This window comes from Bos indicus x Bos taurus, chromosome 29, assembly GCF_003369695.1.
Source record: "Bos indicus x Bos taurus breed Angus x Brahman F1 hybrid chromosome 29, Bos_hybrid_MaternalHap_v2.0, whole genome shotgun sequence".
Taxonomy (NCBI): domain Eukaryota; kingdom Metazoa; phylum Chordata; class Mammalia; order Artiodactyla; family Bovidae; genus Bos; species Bos indicus x Bos taurus.
In genome coordinates, this window is record NC_040104.1 from 10,729,295 (window position 1) to 10,746,162 (window position 16,868).

Consider the following 16,868-nt stretch of genomic DNA (forward strand, 5'->3'; position numbering starts at 1 on the left):
GAAGAGGAGGAAATGTATGGTCAGGGAGCAGGTCGACGGGGCCGAGGGGCCAGGGAGCCGCAGAGAGTCGGGGTCTGCGGGCCTGGGGGCCTCCTCTCAGCTCTCCATCAGGAGCCCAGGGCCCCCCGGGAGGGACCTCGTCCAACCCAGACAGAGGCCAGGCAATCCCTAGTGACAGAGGGGCCAGGTGGGGGCACCCGTGCCAGCAGGGCCCCTCTGGTCTCCACCTCGGGCGGTCCCGTGACCAAGTGCCTCCCAGTCCCCTCCCTGTCCCCCAGGGACCTGGGGGGTCCCCGACCCCCATGCCCACCCCTCCTTACCCGATGATGTCTTGCAGGGCCCGGAGCAGCGGCTTCTCCTGGTACTCAATGCCGTGCTTGGCGCACAGGGACCTCACCAGGGGGGCGATCTTGTGCAGGTTGTGCCGGGGCATGGTGGGGAAAAGGCTGGGGAGTGCACGGGGGCGGGCGTGAGGGCTGGCCCACTGCCTCCACTGCCCAATTGGAGGCTGGCCGGGCCCGGGAGACCCTGTCCGCCTCTCCCTGCGTGCCTGCGGGGCAGCTGGCCTGCAGCGGTAAAGGGCTGGGCCTCGGGCTCCCTATCAATAAAGGGACCAGTTGCCCGCCCTGCCAGGCTCACGGGATCCAGGAGGATGCCAGGCCCCACGTGCAGGGGTGGGCGCCTCTGTGATCATGTGGCCTGGGGAACAAGAACCCAGGCCTCAAGGGGGCTGGCGGGCGGTGGCGGGGGTGGGAAATACAGTCTAGGGTGTTGGGGGAAAGACAGAGAGAAGGAGCCCCCACCTGCTGCCCTCTGCCAGGTGAGGCTGGTGGCAACTTGCCTCCACTGTATGCCCTCCACCCACCCCCACTCCATGCCCACGCCTGTGCTCACTGGTGCTCGATCTGGAAGTTGAGGTGCCCACTGAACCAGTCATTGAAGAAGGACTGCTCCACATTGCAGGTGGCTGCCAGCTGTTGGGGAGAAGGGGGGTGAGTGGCTGGAAGCAGAAGCACAAAGGGACCCCTCTCCCTTCTGTAAGGCCCAGCCTTCCCTGGGTCTCACCGCCCTGCCCCGATTTCCCACTGGTCCCTCCAGAAGCTCCCAGCCACTCTCTCCTGCCCGGCCCTGGCCCTCCCAGTGGAAGGACACTGGCAGCCCCAGGGAAGGGCAGGACAGCGCAGGGCCTATTGGGCAGCCACGCTCCTGGGGACATGGACCTGGGCTCCGTGGGGCCCCCCGGCAGCCAGCGCTGGCCGCCCTCACCTGGCTGCTGAACCAGTCACGGTAGGGCTCTCGGTCAATCTCCATGACGATGTGATTCATCTGTGTGACCCACACAAACCAGTGGCTCTCCAGGAACCTGGAAGGGAGCTCGGCTCAGTGTGCAGCCTGGTGGCTCAGTCTCCACGGGGTCCGGGGAATCGGTGGGAACCGAGTGTCTCTCCCAACCGCAAACGGGGCAAGTGGAGAGGGTTAAGTGAAGCCCCTTGATGAGGGGCCCGGGCAGAAAGTGGGACCTCTGAGGCTTTCCTCGGTGGACGGGGGCCTCACATCAAACCCCCATCAGCACCAGTGCTTGGGGGCCGAGGGGCTAGTAGCCAGCAAAACTCAGGCACCTGATGAAGTTGAGGAAAAGGATGGATCCCAGAACACCATAGAAAGGGATGTAGGTGATGAAGAAACGGGTGTAGTAGCTGATGGCCCAGGCCAAGTCCTGTGGAGAGAAACACAGTTAGACGTGGGAGTGTCTTGCCCTCCTGGGCATGTGGTCCCAACCACAGGTGTGTACACAGCAAGCCCAGCTCACTGCTGAGTGAAGAAACCCTACGGGCCTCCAGGAAGCTGCATACTGGGTCCAGCTAAGGATCCGAGGCCTGCCAGAGGAGGGTGTATACGACAGTCTTTGTGTCTAGGAGAAGGCTGAGTGGTTTTAGCAACGTGGAGGGGCTACAAGCTCTGCATCTAGGGAAATCCGCAGGGATGGGGACTAACATCCTAGTCCTGGGGATTCTGGAGGTGTACTACAATGTGCACACACCCCCGACACCCACAGGCTCACAAACTGCTCGTCGGCACCTGGGGGTCCTCACTCCAGCACGACAAAGGCCAGGGACGCCATCCAGCACCCACCTCAGGACCCTCCCAGCAGCCTGACAGTGCTGGCCCTCTTCCCACACCTGCGTCTCCTCCCAGCCCCTCTTCCATTCTGCTCTCTCTTCCTGGGCAAGCACCCTGCCTCCCCCAGCAGCCTCCACGGCTCTGCAACCATGGCAACCGGAGTGAACTGTCTTAGCTCCAAGCCCACTCTGTCTGCCCCTGCTAAGCCCTCCCATTCCACCCAGAGTAGCCACAGGGACTGGCGACCACTCTGCCCAGCCACCCTGCCCCAGCTCGTTTCCACCTCAAGGCCTTTGCACTGACTATTTCCACCCTCATCACTTCTCCCCACTCGGCAGGGTAGCGATGAGAGCACAGGCTCCTCCCTGTTCTCTGTACGTGCTAAGTCTCCAGTTGTGTCCAGCTCTTTGCAACCCTATAGATTGAATAGCCCACCAGGCTCCTCTGTCCATAGGATTCTTCAGGCAAGAATACTGGCGTGGGTTGCCACGCCCTCCTCCAGGGGATCTTCTGGACCCCGGGATTGAACCCATGTCTGTCTCCTGCATTCTTTACCACTAGTGCCCCTTGTGGCTATTCTGTGTCGCTTGTAAGTAACTTTCTGAGCTGTGCCTCTGATCCTCCGTCTTCAGTATGGGAAAAGACTATCCCCCGAGGTTCTACAGGCCTGAAGCTGTGGCAACAATAAGCAGAGCTTGCAAGTCTGAGCTCTAACGACTCCACTCTGGTCTCGGCACCAGTTTGCTGCCATGGAGACCTTCCGACATGCAAGCTGGATCACGCCACTGCCATCTGCAAAGCCATCACGAGCCTCCTGCCCCGTCGGGGGATAAAAGACAAAATCCAGCCTCCCAGTAGGATGCACGGGTCCCTCACATGCCCGTCCACCGTCCTGGCCTTGCCTGCAGCCTGTCACGTCTCCCATGGCCCAGGCATGCCATGCTGTCTGTGTCTAGCTGGATCTGCCCAGAGGCTCCTCCTCCCCTTATCTGCTCAGCAAACTCATCCTTCATAGGAGCTCTGTTTGGTTCATCTCCACAAGCATTCTTCCCTGTGTCAGGGGCTGAGTTAGGCGCTGGAGGCAAACCGAAGTGCTTGAGAACCCCTTGTCTAGAAGGACAGACTTTAGCCGGAGATCCCTTCCATAGCATACGGAAGGGGACACACAGTTACAAGGATGATGGCAGCGTGGCATAAGGTCCCAACCCTGTCCTGATTTAGAAAGACCCCCATCAGGAGGTGGTGCCCGAGCCGGGCTGGGATACAGTGAAGGTTGGCCAAGAAAAGAACAGTAGGATGGATGTTTGCAGAAATGACAATGCGAAGACAAGTCCGGAGAGTTGAGCAGGGAGGGGCTGTGTTTACATGTAGATTATATGCTCCATGTACTCCAGCCCAAGCGCTCCAGGTGGGGGCAAGAGACGATGGCCAGGTCACATCCGCCTGGGGGAGACTGGCCTCTATTTTGGTGGCAAGGAAGAAGACCCACTGTGCTTTAAATGACAAGAATGTGGTTCCATTTGAATCATAAAAATAGGTCCCTGCCGACTGAAGGTGAGAAGATTCTGTTATTCCAGGAGCTCAGGGACGAAATGAGGGAGGCCCAAACCAGGACCCCCGGCCCTGCCGAGGGGGCAACAGTCTCTAGGACTCTAGGAGGCAGGGGCAGTTCTGTGCAGAGACTGCTTGGTCATGGTGAACCCAGGCTGGTCCCCGGTGTTGGTGTCATCGGCTGGGGAGGAAAGGAGTGGGAAGAGTGGCTGGGAAGGGGTCTGAAGGGCCAGCAGTGGGCGGAGGGCAAGACCTCAGGACGGAGGTGGTCTTTAAGGATACATGTGCGACTAACAAGTCGCTCAGTCATGTCCAACTCTTTTCGACTCCATGGACTATAGCCCGCCAGGCTCCTCTGTCCATGGGATTCTCCAGGCAAGAATATTGGAGTGGGTTGCCATTCCCTTCTCCAGGGGATCTTCCCGACTCAGGGATCGAACCTGAGTTTCCTGCAGGGCAAGCAGATCCTTTACCATCTGAGCCACCAGGGGAGCCATTAAGGGGGTGGGGGAAGCCAATATTTAATTCTGTTTCTACTTTTCATCACATTCATTTTATTTCCTTTTCTGCGTGTACGAGTGCAGTGGTATGTACACATATATTAATGGAGGTGTGTGCTTATTAACTGTGGTGCGAAATGATACATGACCATGGGCCACTGGGGTCAGGGGTGAAGGGATAAAGGAGGTGCAGGGAGACAGAGGTGGAGGAGAACCAGTAGAGGCTGGACTTGGAAGCTGACAGGGAGAATTTCAAGAAGGAGTGGATACTGGGATCAGATGCAACGGACCTCCAGGAAGTTGAGGCCTGGGGGCAGCCCCAGGATGTAGCCAGTGGCACTGCTGGTTGGCCTTTGGAGCTGGACAGTTCTCAGCAGTGCGGGGGGTGGGGGTTGGTGGAGCTGTCCCGGGCATGGCATGGTGCCCACTAGGGGCCAGGGACCGTCCATCCCCCCTGAATTGTGACAATCAAAAATGTCTCCCTGGACTTCCCTGGCGGCTTAAGTGGTTAAGACTTTGTGCTTCCAATGGCAGCCGGCCCGGGTTCGATCCCTAATCAGGGAACTAAGATCCTGCATGCTGTGAGGTGCGGCCAAAAAAATCCCCAAATTCTCCCCGATGCTGCCAGTGCCTCAACAGAACTGCTCCCACTGAGGACCACCACCCCAGGTCACAGCTGCACTTGGCACCTAAGCTCACAGTTACCGTGAATCAGAAAACCACAGCACGGGGCAGGCCTCTGCCACGCGGGCCTCTGAGGGGTGCACTTTCGCCTGGCGCTAAGCCTGGTTACAGTCAGCTACTGTTGTGCACTAGAAGCCCAAGCTTGAACCCTACTCCCTGGCAAGAGAGCCCTGCCTCAGGGGCCTGATCAAATGTCCCTGGCTGGGCCACCTTAGCCAGTTCAGGTATAAAGTCTGATTCCCTTTCCCACTGTGCCTATTTCATGCTTTGTCCTTCAGGGAACACACACAGTGGAAATTTTAAAAAAAGAGATTAAATATTCATGTCAGGTGTCCGCCATGAAAGCAGATTAGTGTCCTGAGCAGCAGCAGCGCTGTTCTCTTCCACTATGACTCCTCCCGGGGCTCAACAGTCACCACAGGGGCAGGAGAGCTAGAGCTGGGCTCCAAGTCCCACCTCCTCACTGACCCAGAAACTCCTTCCCTCCGGCCTGGATGCGCCTTAATGGCAAGACAGGGCTTCCCTGATTGCTCAACTGGTAAAGAATCCACCTGCAATGCAGGAAACCCCGGGTCAATTTCTGGGTCAGGAAGATCCGCTGGAGAAGGGATAGGCTACCCACTCCAGTATTCTTGGGCTTCTCTTGTGGCTCAGCTGGTAAAGAATCCGCCTGCAATGCGGGAGACGTGGGTTTGATCCCTGGGTTGGAAAGATGCCTTGGAGAAGGGAAAGGCTACCCACTCCAGTATTTTGGCCTGGAGAATTCCATGGACTAATAGTCCATGGGGCTGCAAAAAGTCGGACACGACTGAATGACTTTCACCGTGGGTGGCAGTGCCTAACTGTCCCTGGAGCACAGCGGGTACTGATAAAAAGCATGCCCTACAAGCGTGTAGTACAGGTTTCACCAGCACAGGGCTGGCAGGGACTTCCAAATCCCTCCTCTTCCCCAAACAACCCCAACCTGCTCCCGAGTTCCAGGCTGGCCCTCTTAGCAGAATCAACAGGCACCTCTGCCAATAACACCAAGGGAAGCATGTTAAGACAAAGTACTTTGAAGTCCTTCAATTGCTATACAAACACGAGGGCCTGCTACTGAGAGAGAAGTGTCTAGGGTGTGGGAGTGGGGTGAGTCCAGGCGGTGGCACTGGGAAGTTCTCGTGCCTGATCCACCCCTTGGTGTCACCTTGGGCAAGCCCCAAACTCTCAGAGTTTCACTATCTTCACTTATGAAACTAGGTTTTATAAAACAAAAAAAGACCAGCGATACCGACTAAGTGTCCGCTTCGTCTGGAAGGCACGGGTCTTGTCCCTGTCCCTGTCCCACTCCCAGTCCCATTAAACCCTGTTCTGCCAAAAGCAGGTTCTGCCCAGGGCGACCACCTCCCCCAGGGCCTCCCATCACGGGCATATTGTCCTCTTCTGAGAACCACACCTGCATGTCTACATCAAGCCAAGGACCGTCCCTCTCCAGGGTCCCCTTCTCTCTCTGGAGTGATGGGTGGGATCGTGTCCCCTAAAATGACTCTTCATCCCCGGGACCTCACAGTGGGACCTTATTTGGAGACAGTGTGCTTGTAGATGTCATTAGTGAAGACGCAGTCATTAGGGAGGGCCCTGATCCTAAGACAGAGGGGAAACCCGGAGGCAGAAACACCCATGGAGAAGATGTTGGCCATCCATGAGTCACAGACAGAGGCCAGCCCAAACCATTTCTCACAGCCCCCAGAAGGGCCAACCCTGCAGACTCCTTGATCTTGGACTCTAGTCTCCAGAGCTGTGAGACTATACGATCCTGTCGTTTAACAGAAGTGCCTGCGGCACGTTCTCACGCAGATTTAGCAAACTAAGTGCCAGGCTGCTCTCCATTTACCAACTGGAGAGCAGTGTGACCTGGTCCACTGGGTCTTAGGGGCCTCACGGGGACTCAGGAGGGTGATGGCTGGAGCCTTGGATGGGTGGACTGCATGTGACTCATCACTCAGCCTTCAGGAACTTTCTGAAGGGCTCTGCCAGGGCAGGGGCTCTCCCAGTGGATGCCCTGCGTGGCGGGATCGTTCGGGCTGGGGTGCTATGGCTTCGCTGGCTCCTGCTGGCCTCAGAGCAAGTCCCTTCCTGAGAGTGACAAGGTAGTCACCCCGGGAGGAGATGCCCGGGGATGTGGGCCACCCCAGGGTCTAGTCGCCCTCCTCCCCACACTCCTGGGTCCCCTGGACTCACCGCCCAGTACTTGCGAACGATCATGGTCATGATGATCTGGTACTGGAAATACAAAGGGATGAGCAGCGGCGGCCCGACTGCAAGAGAGAGAGAGCGGAGGGGCTTGGAGCGGCCTGTCCCACCCGGTGGGGCTGGAAGATGGGGAGGAACCAGGGGGCAGAAGCCAGGATGTGGTGCCAGCTCTGTAGCTCCCAGGCAGAGGAGACCGGAACCCTGGCACCCTGAGAACGGGGCTGGGAGTACCCGCTGGCACTGGAAGCCCGAGTGTGGCATCTGGGTGTCTGGGCCGGTGTCCCTTCTGTGTATCACGGGCCAGGATGGGTTTGTGGCTGTTGTTGCTCTGACAGCTTTGGTGTCACTTTCTGGGTCTGGAAGGGTGTCAGGTGGGAGCGGGGATGGACGGCCACACAGGGGTGGGAAGGAGGTCGGGGTTGGGCCGCCCCGGCACTCACTCAGGAAGAAGTACTCATGCTGGTGGTTGTAAGGCAGGTATTTCAGCTTCTTCTTGCCGTACTGAGGAGAGAAGCAGAGACTGTGAGCCCCCAGCACCCCTCGGACCCCCCCGCCACCATGCTCTCCGCCACCTGCTCTGCAGTCCCTGTTCCTCCCGCCCAGGGAGGCTTTCTGTCCCTCTGCACCCTGGGCCCCTCTCGGCTCCCGGTTGCTCCGGCCAACACTTCCTCAGCCCTCACTGGGCGCACCAATCCCAAGCCGGCCTCTCAGCTCAGGCGCTCCTCTACGAGCTGGTGCTTCCAAAGCTGAAGCTCGGAGTCAAGTCACTGCCCACGGCCACACAAGAAGCAGGCTCTGAACCCAAGAAAGCGGACGCAGAGCCCATGAGACAGGCAGCAAATCAATGTTTGTTGAATGAATGCACCACGGAACAAGGAACTGGGGTGGGGGGGGGTTGTGTGCAGAGGCACTCGGAGCTCCTTGGCCAGCTTGTACCCTTTTGGAGAGAGAAAAGCCCCTGGGGTCCCCTGAGGAGCTCCCTGGAGCCCTCAATGGCTGGGAGAACCCAGGTATGGGCTCGGGAAATTGTTACCAGTCACCAGGTCAAGCATCTAGTCCCTCAAGCCGCCTGCAGTTTCCAGGCTGAGACTTGACACTTGAGGTTCCAGGCCAGGGGGAGTCACCACACGGACTCTTCAGGACACACCTGGTCACCTGGTCTTACCCCGGGCACGCTGATGCCCAGGTATGCCAGTCAGGAGGGCTGAGAGGTCTGGCTGGGGTGTGGACATCCTCACTGTACAAAGCGAGTGTGAGCCAGGGTGGGAGTGGGGGTGGGGAGACCTATGGCCCCACAGGGTCCCTGCAAGCCCCTTAATTCCAAAGTCCAGCCCCCCGAGGACCAGCCCACCCTGCTCCTTGGGGAATGAGACCAAAAGATGCTGCTCACAGAGGAGGACCTGCTCTTGCCTGCAATGCTGGGGGACTGCTCTGCCTCTCACCAGCTGAGACCCTGCACAGGTCACTTAGCCTGCCTGAGCCCTGCTTGGCATCCAAATCACTGATAGCTAAGAGGAGTCAATGAGAACACAGGCATGAATGCCAGGGGCTGACCCCTGGGACACGGCTCTTCACCTGCCCCCCACCTCCCACCCCCAGTTCCGAAGGTTGGTGCTACCCTCATCGCATGATGTCCACTCCTGCTTATTGCAGCCAGGAGATCAAAGCATGTTACAGAGGGAGAAACCCTGGATGTCCTCTGGGCCAATGCTCCCGTTCTCCAGGTGAGAACACAGAGATGGAGTAAGCGCCAGCATCACAGGGAGGGCCCATGGGTGAGAAGCCCTGGGTGACAGCAGAGCCAAGTCTGTCCCCAGGGCATTCATCTTGGCACCAGTGACCACGGGGCTGGCATGCCACCGAAGCACCATCAGAATCTATCTGTTTGGTCCATGTGGCCTGTGCCTTGGCAGGGGTCTCACCCAATCCCCAGAATGCACAAATCCTGCATGAAGGCTGTCATTAAGACTGAGGCTGGTGGTCCAGTGGTTATGAATCCACCTGCCAATGCAGGGGATGTGGGTTCAATCCCTGGTCGGGGAACTAAGATCCCACATGCATCAGGGCAATTAAGCCCGTGTGCCATAACTACTGAAGCCCATGTGCCTAGAGTCCTCGAGCAGCAACAAGAGAAGTCACCGGAATGAGAAGCCCTTGCACCCCAAACAGAGAGTAGCCCCTGCTCACCACAACTAGAGAAAGCCCGTGCACAGCAACGAAGACCCAGCCCCGCCAAATATAAATAAACAAAATTTAAAAGCTTCAGCCTACTGATTATCATTCGGGAGGAGTCAGCCTTTGGACAGGAGTCTGCCCTCTGCACCCCACCCCCTAGGCTGCCAGCCTCTGAAATAAAGGGAACTTTTCTTTCTACCAATCTTGCCTCTCATATATATTAAAAAAAAAAAGATTGAGGCAGGGCTTGGAGAGATCCCAGTCAGGGCACCCCAGACACAGTCCTGGACAACGTTGCAGGGGAGGGAGGGATTAGAGGCACCCCCCTAAGTGAGTGGTCTGGTGGTCTGGGTTCTGGGGAGCGTGTGCCTCACAGAACAGTCCCCCCGCTCCCCCCGGGGTCCTGCTTTCCCGCCCAGAAGCCAGGAAACAGGCCCCGACTTTGCAGGCTTCTCCGGCCCTGACAGGTGCCCTCCTCACCACCCCTCTGCCCCACAGGTTGCCCTGAGGGACAGCCCCAGGCCCAAAGGAACCTCAGGCTGGCTCAGCTGTATTCTGGGAGCGAGCACTAGGGGCAGGATAGGCTGGCAGAGGGTCACAGAGGGACTTGGCAGTGGGCACACCTGGGGAGCTGGTTTGAAGCTGCGTTCGCACAGCAAGCACCCCGTCTGCACTGATCCATGGTGCCCTGTAGGGGCTGACACGAGATTACCGGGCTAATGTTCCCTGGCTAATGCTCCCTGGCCAGTCAGCACTGCCGGCTCCTGCGTGCACCCCTTCAAGGCCCTAGACTGCCCTGCCCCCAGGCAGCGGCTGGCCCCTCTGCCCACCCCTGAGGGCGCCAGCTTTGGGGTGGGGGGCTCCAGATTTGGAAGCAATTTGTTATTTGAGCAAATTGCTTTGCAGCCCCCCTCCCCTGCCGTGAGATTTGGGTTCGTTATGGGTACTCCTTAGAGCTGTTGAGGGCCAGTGGATGACGGGGCAACAAAAGCCCTTTAGAAGGCAGGTCACGGATACACAGGCGCCTGTGTGCCGCGACACACAGACTGTCACAGGGTGTGTGATCCCATCCTGATGACCTCAGTTAGGGGGACTGCAAGATCGCCTGTCAGCGTGAGGCTGACCCAGGGCGCTAGCTTCCCCTCTGAAAACCAGCAAGCACAGCGGAGATTCGGGGATGCCAAGTGAGGCGTGGGCCAACCTGGTTTCTTGACTTTCCCACGCTCAGCTCTCTGCAGACCTCGGTTGTCTGCCATGGGCGTAGGGAAGGGAGGGGAGAAGTGTCTTAGGATAAGAAGCCCTCCGAGGATAATACATTAGGAAGCTGGAAGGATCCAAGAAACACAGGCCCCTAGTGTCCAGCAGGTGGTGGCCCCGGGCAGGGCCCTGCAGACCTGGAAGCCCTGGCTGGGAGTCATTCAGCCAGGGTTTGGATGGTGGCACTGCTTTTTCTAGCTGTAGCCTTGAGCCAGTTATTTCACGTCTCTCAGCCTTGGCTGTCCCATCTATAAAATGGGCTTGATGAGAGCCCCTGCCTCATAGTTAAGCAAGGATTAAATGATGCCCCACACGTGGTGCTCACCACGGTGTTGGACCCAGGGACTAAGCAAGAGTCAGCCTTCCTCCCCAGGGGGGCCTGCAGGCTCGGGGTGGGAGGGGGGCTGCACTCCTTTCCCCTGCAGCAGAGTCCTCATCACTATACACAGGAAGAAAGCCTGGGCTCTGGGGTGGTCACAGGGGAGATGCAGACTCAAGCTGCGGGCGAGGGTCCGGATGGTTTATCGTGTCCAGACCCCGAGGTGCGGCGGCACATGCAGGACCCACTTTGACGTGTCGTCAAGCTGAGGCTGCGGAGAAGGCAATGGCACCCTACTCCAGTACTCTTGCCTGGAAAAATCCCATGGACGGAGGTAGACTGCAGTCCACCAGGTCGCTAGGAGTCAGACATGACTGAGTGACTTCATTTTCACTTTTCACTTTCACACATTGGAGAAGGAAATGGCAACCCAGTCCGGTGTTCTTGCCTGGAGAATCCCAGGGACAGAGGAGCCTGGTGGGCTGCCGGCTATGGGGTCGCACAGAGTTGGACACGACTGAAGTGACTTAGCAGCAGCAGCAGCAAGCTGAGGCTGAAAGGGACGCAGGTCAGAGGCATAGGCATGGGGAGCCCTGGCGGCCTGGCTTCCCTGAGGCCCACGACCCTGGGGCCCCGGCCAGCTGACACCCTGGTGCTCCGCCTCCCCCAGACCACGAGGCCCGGCTTGGATTACGGGCTGAGGGGGTGCCAGGGGCATGTACAGGGGACTTTTCAGCCTTGGAACAAAATGTCTGAGCAACGACAAGGGCCTGCCTTGTCCGTTCAGGGCTGGGGGAGGGGGGCAGCTGGAGAGCCCTGCCTGCCTCTGGGAAAGTGCAGACTCACAGGCAGAGAAATGAGGAGCCGGCCACGGCAGGCATGCGAGGAATGGCAAGACTCCAGCCCGAGGGCCCCGGCTGCTCCAAGGGAATACTTGGCCTGTTAGCAAAGGTAGTCTGGAGGGTCAGCTGCTGACAGGCCATGAGGCAGGGAGAGCCTCCCATGGGGTCAGAAAAGCAGGTTCTCAGGCCCAGAGGCAGGCGAAAACACTCCTGGCTTCTGAGAATCCATTTACAGAGCTCCAGGGCTGATGGCCTCATGGTTCTCCTCCACAATACAGCAAAAAAAAAAAAAGTGGGCGGCGGGGAGCAAAAACACGACTACTCCCGACATCACCACTATTCAATTCTGTTCTGAAGTTCCAGTAACGTCATAAAGCCCAAACCAGAGATAAGGGTGGAGAGCTATTAGAAAGTGTCTAAATTTTCACTATTTTCCAAAAATATGATTGTCTACCCAGGAAATTCAAAAGAATCAGCTGAAAAACAACTAGAACCACAAGCACACATCGGTGGACCCTAGTTGGACATGAGATAACTCACCAAATGGCAACAGCTTTCCTAAATACCACAGAAACCCCTATCGTCATGACAAAATACAGACGTTATCTAGGATTCAGTTGAAAGAAATACGGCCACAAGACATACAAAGAAGAGGAAAACCTTTCTAAGAGGTTTTAAAAAAGACTCAAGTGTAAATGGAGAAAGATGTCATATTTCTGGATGGAAAGACTGAATGTAAAGATGTAAATTTTTTCTGGAAGGGGCAAGTCAGTCCACGACAAGCTCTCAGTGAGCTATAAGGAGCCATGGATGCCCAAGTCACCCAGACAGTGTCCTGCATCGAAACTCAGTCCAGACCAGGCGCTGGGCTTCAGGAGAGGACACCTCACCCCTCATCAGGGGCAACATGAGCCGGGAAGGGGAAACCAGAAAAACTGGCTGACTCCTGCAAGTTATGGAGGTAGACCATCATCTTAGCCAAGCCTCATGTGGCAAAGTAAAGCATTCAAAAGAGAACCTAAGGGCTTTCCTGGTGGTCCATCCCACCTGCCACAGGGCCCCCAAAAAAGTGAAACCATAAAGCACTGAAAATACATGAAGAACTTTCTAAGCATAAAAGAAAGGTTTGGGGATTTGCCTGGTGGTCCAGTGGCTAACACTTCATCTTTTAATGCAGGGGGGTGTGGGCTTGATTCCTGGTCAGGGAACTAAGATCCCACAGGCCTCATGGCCAAAAAAACATAAAACAGAAGAAATATTGTAACAAATTCAATAGAGACTTTAAAAAATGGCCCATATTCTTAAAAAAAAAAAAAGAAAGAAAGAAATCTTTAAAAAGAAAAGTGAAACCATAAAACACTAAAAATCTGTTGAAACACTTTCTAAGCATAAAATAAAGATTCCTTCCAAGCAGCATGGTCCTGGCAACACTAGGAATCCAGGAACAACTGGCCTCTTCCCGAGTATGTGACAGAGGGTTTCATGGAGCTATGGTCACGGCCTTACATCAATGGCAACAGGGTGGCCAGATCCCCCAAACTTCCACTGCACCTCCCAAAAGTTGGCACTTGAGAGGCGTCCAGGGAGAGAGACGCTGGAAGGAGTTTCACAGCCACCACACAGAAAGAGACGCCTTGGCAGCATCGCTGGTGAGACTAGGTTTTATTGTCAGGAACACAGAGAGCACTTGTCAAGCCAGTCAACGGCTCTACAACACGAAGCCTCCCCAACTAGAAAGGGAAGCCTTTGTCTTTTTATCACTTAATGATAAATACATAAGTGGACTGACTCCACTTAATCAGGCCTACTATCTGGACACCTCAAAGCTAGCAAACTCATTGCAAGAAGGAAAATGCAAGCGTGTATTTTGGCAAAGAAAATCCTCGCACTTGAGAAAACTCGTGAGAGTCCCTTGGACTGCAAGATCAAATCAGTCAATCCTAAAGGAAATCAACCCTGAATATTCATCGGAAGGACTGATGATGAAGCTGAAGCTCCAATACTGATGTGAAGCCACCTGATATGAAGGGCTGACTCACTGGAAAAGACTCTGATACTGAGAAAGATTGAAGACAAAAGGAGAAGGGGGATAGCAGAGGATGAGATGGTTAGAAAGCATCACTGACTCAATGGACATGAGTCTGAGCAGACTCCGGGAGATAGTGAAGGACAGGGAAGCCTGGTGCGCTGCACTCCATGCGGTGCAAAGAGCTGGACACGACTAAGCAACTGAAGAACAGCAAAAAAGTCCTTGGCCAGCCAGAGAGGCTTCACACGCCCAAAGAACCAAAGTTTGGCTAATTTCCTCTGAACTGACAATGTCACAGAAAACTTATGTTTCTCTCAAATATTCTGTTGGGCAGATATGAGACGGGAGGAGTGCGGTACCAACCAGAGTTGAGGGAAAAGTCTCCCTCCTCTTCCTCTTTGAAGCCTTGGATGCCAACACTGCTGGGAATACAACCAGTTCAAGACACTGCTCCTCATGGAGGGTAAACGTGCCTCTCTCGGCAAATGCTTATTGGGCCTCTGCTCTGTGCACAGTTTGGTCACACTTCAGATCTACATAAAAGCAAGAGGGATCTTCTAAACTTTGGTTTACGTCATCAATGTATTTCAGAAAAGTAAAGCTTCTATAACATTTTTTTTTCCACCCAGAAGCACTACTTAAAAAAAAAAAAATGAGGAGCGTCTTTAAATTCTTTAAATGCATTGGGCATGGCTTTATTCAAAGACTCAGCAACACCAAATTTTCCTGTCTTAGAAACACAGCAGAGGACTGGACAGCCCCAGATGAGGCCAATGCACTTGGACTCCAGCAAAGAGGCCCACATTGGGTGAAGAAGCCAGTTGCAGGAAAACTATCTAAGTTTGGATTTTTGTTTTTAAAAAAGATATGTGTGTCTATGTTTCTTCACACACCACCTGGAAGGATTAGAGACTGTTGTCAACAGTGGTCACCAATGCTGACACCAACAGTGGTCACCAATGTCAGGGGCATGACAACTGGAGGCACAGCGGGGATGGGAGAGATGACAGGTGGCTCACTTCTCAGTCTGGTCAATTACTGTTATTATTTAAATGCTTACAACAGGTATGTCTATACTTATAATAAAAAAATCAACTAATATTAAAAACAAGGCAGGGACTTTCCTGGTGTCCAGGGATTGGGAACCCACTTGCCAATGCAAGCGACATGGGTTTGATCCCTGGTCTGAGAAGGGACCCACACGCCATGGAGCGACTGAGCCCACGTGCTGTAACTACTGAAGCCCGCGCTCTACAGCCCATGCCCACGACAAGAGAAGCCACCGCATTGAGAAGCCCTTGCACCACGGCTAGAGAGAGAGTAAGCCCTTGCACCGGAACCAGAGAAAGCCAGTGTGCACCAACAAAGACCCAACACAACCAAAAATTTAAAAAAAAAAAAAAAGACTTTGCCTTCCAGTGTAGGGGGTGAAGTTTTGATTCCTGGTCCAGGAGCTAAGATTCTAGATGCTTTGTGGCCAAAAAACCAAAACATAAAAAACAGAAATGATATTCTAACAGATAAAGACTTTAAAAATGGCCCACGTTAAAAAATATATATATATTAAATTAGTTAATTACATAAATAAAATAAAGACAAGGCAGTGTGATGGAGTGGAAGGAAATGGCTCAGTTGTCAGATCCGGAGCCTCATCCTAGAACAGTCACTAAACGATGTAACCCTGACCACGTGCCCTCCTCCTGCTGAGCCTCACTTCGCATCTGTGGTGAAGCAGGTGGAACCAGACCTAACACTCTGATAAGGAGCTGCCTTCGTTATTTAACCGGGAGGCCATTCCACAGAAATTCCAGCTGGAATTACTCAGGGTGTCCAGGAAAGGTTTCTGTGTAAATATCAGACACAGATGTGTGTGTGTGACTCTGCACCCTACGGTCCCTCCCGATTACTGTGTGAGCCAAACGCTCCCGTGCCCACCCCGTCCTCTTCATCGTACCTCAATGGGCTGCCACTCGCCCAGGACAAACACGTGCAGCATGTTCACATCTGGATCCTTGTGGAAGATGTTGGGTTTGGCATGGTGCTGGAAGTGGCGATGGTTCCACCAGTTGGCAGAGGCACCCTGTCAGGGGGAGGAACAGGGATGAGCAGGGCAATCCTGGCAGTGGGGGCCGGGGGGGGGCGTTGCCCATGACCCGCACATCTTGGGACCAGTTCCTAGCAGGTGCAATACTCAGGTCCCAAAAGTCAGAAATTGACTCTGCCAATGCTGAGTCCAGAGTGCTGGGCAGCCCCTCGGCCAGGACTTCTGCATGGAGCCAGCTTACTCCACCCTTCCAGGCCTGTCTCCCTGATCATAAGACGGTGCTGGTGATGGACGGAGAAGCAAGTGCTTCAGCACACGTGGGGGGCCTCAGGTGTCTGCCAGTCCCAGGGGTGAGGCTAACACCCCTCATCCTCTGCTTGTCTCTCATCTGCGCCTGTTGTGCAGAGGGGAACACTTCCATTTGGGGAACAGTAAGAAGTAGTCCTTACCACATGGACCCAGCACTGCACCCTTAGGTATGTGTACCCAAAAGAAACGAAAACACGGCCACACAAAAACCTGTACACAAACATTCCCAGCAGCATTATTTAAAATAACCAAAAAGGCGCAAACAACCCAAAGGTCCATGCACTGAAGAGTGGATACACACTGTGGCAGATCCAAATGGAATCTTGTGTGGCCATGCCATAAAAAGGTGTGACGCACTGACACACCACAACATGGATGGACCTGGAAAGGACGATGCTAAGTGAAAGAAACAGCCTCAAAGCAGTCTATTCACAACGTCCTGCGATCCCATTTGTATGAAATATCCAGCATTGGGGAAATCCTTGGACAGAAAGATGAGTGGTTACCCAGTTCCAGGGTTGGGATGAGGGGTTTGGAACTGATGGCTAAGTGGTGTGGGGTTTCTTTTGGGGGTGATAAAGATGTTCTGAAACGGATTGTGATGGAGGGTGCACAAATCTGTGAATATACTACAAGTCATTGATTTGCACATGTAAATTGGCAAACTGTAGAGCTTGTAAATTAGATCAAGAAAGCTTAAAACAAAAAAAAAATGAAGACCACAAACGGCTCCTGCTCTCAGAGGGCCCAGAGAGTAGCTGGCAAGAGACAGCCCCACAGCCAGACGTGCCACTGCACTGAGAGG

At 54.9% G+C, this 16,868-nt stretch overlaps 1 protein-coding gene across 1 annotated transcript in view; it reads right to left on the bottom strand.

The window, feature by feature from the left end:
• FADS2 (fatty acid desaturase 2) overlaps positions 1 to 16,868 on the bottom strand; it is a 37,086-nt gene that overhangs the window by 1,652 nt on the left and 18,566 nt on the right. The window contains exons 5-11 of the mRNA XM_027532904.1: positions 15,665 to 15,790; positions 7,529 to 7,589; positions 7,077 to 7,153; positions 1,620 to 1,717; positions 1,267 to 1,363; positions 895 to 974; positions 321 to 446 (exon numbers count right to left, since the gene is read on the bottom strand). Coding sequence (XP_027388705.1) covers positions 321 to 446; positions 895 to 974; positions 1,267 to 1,363; positions 1,620 to 1,717; positions 7,077 to 7,153; positions 7,529 to 7,589; positions 15,665 to 15,790 — 665 coding nt within the window. The remainder of the gene's footprint in view (positions 1 to 320; positions 447 to 894; positions 975 to 1,266; positions 1,364 to 1,619; positions 1,718 to 7,076; positions 7,154 to 7,528; positions 7,590 to 15,664; positions 15,791 to 16,868) is intronic.